This window comes from Nanorana parkeri, unplaced genomic scaffold (assembly GCF_000935625.1).
Source record: "Nanorana parkeri isolate BGI_ZX_2015 unplaced genomic scaffold, ASM93562v1 scaffold101, whole genome shotgun sequence".
Taxonomy (NCBI): domain Eukaryota; kingdom Metazoa; phylum Chordata; class Amphibia; order Anura; family Dicroglossidae; genus Nanorana; species Nanorana parkeri.
This window is the reverse complement of record NW_017306369.1, coordinates 452,183-457,505: the sequence shown is the minus strand read 5'-3', so window position 1 is coordinate 457,505 and position 5,323 is coordinate 452,183. Positions and strand designations below refer to the sequence as shown.

The following is a 5,323-nucleotide window of genomic DNA, read 5'->3' as shown; positions in this document are numbered from 1 at the left end:
GAAATGTGGCATTAATGTCACTTTAATGGTAATCTTTAGAAAGGCCCTGCTCCTAAGAGCTTACAATCTAAAGGTAAAAAAAAAAAGATCCAATGACAGAATCAGAATCCATGCAACCTTCAGACAAAACAAAGGAATCTCCATGTAAATGCATTTCATAGTTCCAGATCCCATACAAAGAGTTTAGGTAGAATGCAGCATGAATGACCACGGCTCCACTACAGCGGAGACGTCAATGGCGATTTAACCCGTTGTCAGCTGCAGCGCAGGAAGAAGCAGGGAATGCTTCGTCAGCAGCGGAAAGAAAGTGACAGATGAGCGGAGCGCATTACACTGGAGGGATGAGGGGGCGTGACCGAGGAGAAGAATAGGGGGCGGGGCTGGGGAAAAGAGGGGAGGTGATTGGAGCATGCGCAGCGGAGTAGCACTGAGCCCCACGCGGCTGTTCCCTGGATGCTGCTGACCGGGTTGCTCCCAGTACTGACAGTCCGCTGCCTATAGAGGAGGAGAGACGTGCACCACCATCACCATCATCAGCAGCAGGCGCGTTACCGCTCCTATCACCTTCTCGCAGCATCCCTCCTCCTGTGCACAATAGGAAGAGCCGATCCTCTGCAGCACAGACCTCCTGCACTGCTCTCTACACCATGGGTTAGGAAGGTGGAAGCGCACAGGGCAGGGCGGCTGTATTCCTAGCCATTCCCCAGCGAGCAGGCATGGAGTGCGGGCTCTGATCTCCGGCCGGCCCCCCTCTGGAGAGCATCAGACAAAGGACGCGGGGGGTAGAGCTGGAGCCGAGCAGCCCTGGCTGAGTGCAGGAGACATGATCGCTGAGTTGCTGAGCAGCGCCCTGGGGCTTGTCTTGTATCTCAACAGCCTGGACGCTGATTTCTGCTACGATGACAGGTAGGAGCTCTGACATGTCAAACTTTCTCTTTTCCTGGGACCTCTTCCTCCGCTCCCTACATGAACCACACTGGCAGCAACTTTCCTGGTGCAGGGCTACCTCTTCCCGATCGTGGCTACCACTTCATTCTGATGGTCTGCTGCAAAAGCACATGGAGTACATGGGAAGGGATCAGGATGATGACACACATTCATTCATCACATCCCAAATAAACATCAACTTTATCACTTTGTGAGGACCAGCAAACTTAGCACATCCACTCCTTATCATCATATCATGTCCCTTCTGAATTCTGCTTGTCACCACTTTTATAATAGATATAAGAAAGCAATAATACTTAAAGTGACTATGTCATGACAAAAGTCTGGGGGCTGCCATTGCTGATCTCTATTTTAAGATGGCTGTACACTTACATTTTTAATCCAATCAATTTGAAAATCTAAATTTAGTTTTAAGCTGGCTGAATAAAAAAGATCGAACAGATCCTTGTTATGCAAATCTTTTGCTTTGGGCTATTGTATTCTGACAACCGGTGCAAAACTGTCAGACTACGTGAACAGTGATTGCAGCTGATTGGCTGCAATTACTGTTCATCTGAAAATGATTGGATTAGCTGCTTTGTCAAAAGTTGACTGACAGATCAGTGGAACAGTATATGGCCAGCTTTAGTTCCTTGACTGTCATGGCTGATATTTTCGGCTCAGTGCTTTCTGGGACTTTGAACTGAATCAAATATAGTCCAACAGTGTGTGTATATGTATATATAATGTATGTATGTATGTGTGTGTATTTAATATCTATATATTTTTATTTTGCATGGCATAGTACGTCGCATTCAGCTGGTTCTCTTCTGAAATCTTGAAGATGTTTTCACAGTGTATCCAAGCCACTGTTTCACTTCCAAATATACAGCATGCTTGTACTGTGGCTCCAAATTATAGAATCCAGACACAGCCAGGTAACTAGCAATTTCAAGAGAGGTCCAGCAGTGGCAGCCCCTATACTTTTTATATTTTGTCGTTACTTTTTTGTATTTTTAATTTTTTTATTGGAGCATGGTTTACTAAGTGGTCCTGTTTTGAAGCTGACATAAGCTTCCAAGTAATCATCGGGGAAAGCCCCAATTTGCTGCTTTATTTTTGAGGATTTTAATCTGATTACAATTAAGACTGATGCATAATTAAAATATATTAGGGAGAACGGCACGCCTGGCTAAGCCTATTAACCATCCTGTGGAGTTTCATGCTTCATTGAAATGAAACCATCCAAAAAGTGAGCATAGATTTAGTCTGACAGCTTTCAGCAGCCTCTCTTTACTGTGGCGAGTGAATGGATCCCCCTGGGTTTGTGTGAGCTGGTAACTGCCGCTTTTAGTGACAGGCCATAGCAAAGTTCATTGCTGAGGATGCTACTTAGAGAAGGTGTTTGTGTTTGGAATTTAATCACTAAATGTTACTTATTGGACTAAGAAGTAAAGAAAACCCAGGGACCCCGACACACTGGGCTGCATGCTGCTAGAGCTATTTAAAGGCTTCCAAGTTCCAGCCTGTTATCTAGTGTTAAAGTCCGCTTGTCACACACCCAACTTTATATTAGAGGACGTAAAACTAAACAACCTGTGTCATTTTTCATATGGAAGGCAATGTTTAGCAGTTTCTTATCTCCGATTATGTTAATGCTTCCACGATCATCAATCACTGCACAACCATTTTTTTTCCTCTGTAGTTACATTCCATGTGTTAATCTTCTAAACTCATATAATTTGTCTCATCTACTTTGTCATGGTGTTCAACATATAGCAAGCAACCAATCAGATTTCACCATCGATCAGTTTAGAGCAATCAGACAATAACAAAATCATTTTGATTGGTAGTGGTTTGCTGCACTTTGTGTGTGGGTTAATCATGTTTGCGGTCAGTGGCTTATTAAAAATAATATATTGTGGATATTGTTCTCTTAAGTCATGGGTTATGCAGATACGTTACAAGTGCATAAGGAAAACATTTTTAAATCTTCCACTCACTTTTAGTTGAACGAGCAATCACCCAAAATACTATACTGCATATCTCAACGTAACTGTCTGTCGTGATTAAAATCCATTAAGAAAAAAGTTAACAGCAAGCTATGTGGAAGTCAAGTTTAATTTTTGTAATTTTTTAAAATTTATTGTTGTTTTATTTCTATTTATATATATATATATATCTCAAACATTTTTTATTTATATTTTAATTTAAACAAAAATAGCACATATAGAAGTTGTTTTATATTCTGACTTATTCTAGAAAAAGTTGTTAACTCAAATTTAATGTTTTTTTAAGTGCCCTCTAAGGGACGTAGTGTTCTAATACATGATGCATATTAATACTAAGTGTAATGCATTATTTTTTTTTAACAAAAACTTTTTTCCCCTGTGCTATGAATAAAAAGCCATTTAACAGTATTATCACATATACAGTATTCTGCATATTCATGGGGTTTGTGATGCCACAGCTTTCATAACTGTTAATTGATTAATTTGAAGCTAGTCTTGTGTGTTGGCAGATGATGATTTAAAGAAACGGCACCTAAATAAGTTTAAATAAATCCCTTTTTATTTCACTATTGACTATTTTAGATGTATGTAAATGACATAGATCCAAGCCCATCAGGTTGAAAGAAAAGAAGCAGGTCCTTGCGTCTAATTTGCATTATGTGTCTTATGGGGTGACAGTAATCTGGGATGCTATAAATACTGTTGGTGTGAGCAGGTTACTTTTCTTCAAAGGGTTTCTTTTCACCTGTTGGTGCTGTTTTATAGAATTTCACTTCTCCTCCATGGCTGTAAAAAGATAAAGGGCTTCTGGAACCTCACATATACTAATGGGTAGTCTTGAGTGAAATGTAATCCAGACAGATTCTTATCCATTTCTCTGGATGCGGCACCAGACACATTAAATTATGCTTTTACTAAGGCCTTATGACCTGACATGATAAGGTGATATCCCAGAGCACCGAGTAAGTGTTAACCAATACACAAAATCAACAGCTCTGTAAAAGAGAACCAGAGAATTCTTATTCTGCCCATGCTGGAAGAGCCTCAATGGAAAATCACTCTGCAGCCAAAGCCCCAAATTTGTCCGGCATTGCGTTTCAGCAAAGAGCTACTCACAGAACCCAGCTCCTTCTGCAGCATAGTAAAGCAGGACACATAATAAGATGGCCATCTTGGCACTCATGCTTCAGACTAGTCATTTTCTATGTGTGCCGTGACTTTGCAGCAGCAGCCTCTCAGCTGGATGCCAGAAAGGTGATAGAGATATATTACACATTTTGTGCTAAAGTGAATGGAGGAGGAACAGGTAATTGACAGGATCTGCCCTGTCCATTCACAGAGCATGCCCATAAACATGGACCATAGGTAAGTGTTGGGGACAGGGGTGCATGCAAGGGTGCTGGGGAGTTTTTTTTTTATCTTAATGCAGAGAATGTTTTAAAGGAGTTCTGAAGTCCCAGCATATGCTATCCTGTTATAATATTGGCATTGTAACGGGAATACATACTAGAGTTGTTTTTGATATTGCAATCAAAGTTTACTAGAAAACCAGCAGTAAACGGCACTCTATGCGTTAACAACTTTGTCTGTAACAGCAATGGCTGGTCACCTCTTTTACCTCCCCTTCCGCCCCTCTCGCCCATTCACAAAACTCCTAGTATATTCACATACAATGCAAGACATTCTTTGACTGGGCAAGGGTGATCCTGTCATTCATCTGCCCCCTCACAGAAGGATACACTTCATTAGAGTTCAATGATGTCCATGGTGCTGTATCCCAAAAAATTTAACTAAACAGCTTTAAATTATTTTTAAACAAAATAATATTTTGGAATCTTTCTACTGTTCCCATACTATTCTCTAGTGCAGGGGAGGACAAATTAATATGGAATTCAACAGCCAGTCTGGTCAATTCAGGAGCCAGCAGAATGTTTTAGAAGCCTGCTCCATTGATGACAACTAGAGAACCTCAAAAGTTGGGCACCAGCTGTAATTTTTTTTTTTTAATAAATTCTTTATTTGGCATAATACAGGATATACAACCAGGTAGTCAAATGACGACATTATGTGAAAGTGGAACACAGGGCCATCAATAAGGCCGCATACAGGATCACAGCCCCCTGAAAATGCAACACAGATATCACTTATACAATTAGGAGACTGTGTTCAAACAGAGGGGAGAGTATACTATGGTCTACTTTCAGTTACATCCCCGCTGCAAGCCACTACCTTAAGTTGAGCCGTGATATGTACACGAGAGCATTTTCTTAGATAGTGTCGATGTAGACAAACGGCGTGGCGGTCGTCGCCCAACGCCGAACGGCACAAATGCAAAAAGGAGAGAGAAAAAAAGGGGGAAGGGGGATGGGAAGGAAGGGGGGGGG

The 5,323-nt window shown here is 41.3% G+C and overlaps 1 protein-coding gene across 2 annotated transcripts in view; it reads left to right on the top strand.

Moving 5' to 3' along the window:
• Positions 1-651: 651 nt before the first annotated feature.
• TMTC2 (transmembrane and tetratricopeptide repeat containing 2) overlaps positions 652-5,323 on the top strand; it is a 257,764-nt gene continuing 253,092 nt past the window's right edge. The window contains exon 1 of one of the 2 annotated variants that reach the window (XM_018552935.1): positions 652-906. In XM_018552935.1, the coding sequence (XP_018408437.1) occupies positions 824-906 (83 nt within the window). In that variant the 5' untranslated portion in view covers positions 652-823. The remainder of the gene's footprint in view (positions 907-5,323) is intronic. The other variant, XM_018552936.1, reaches the window with a different exon arrangement.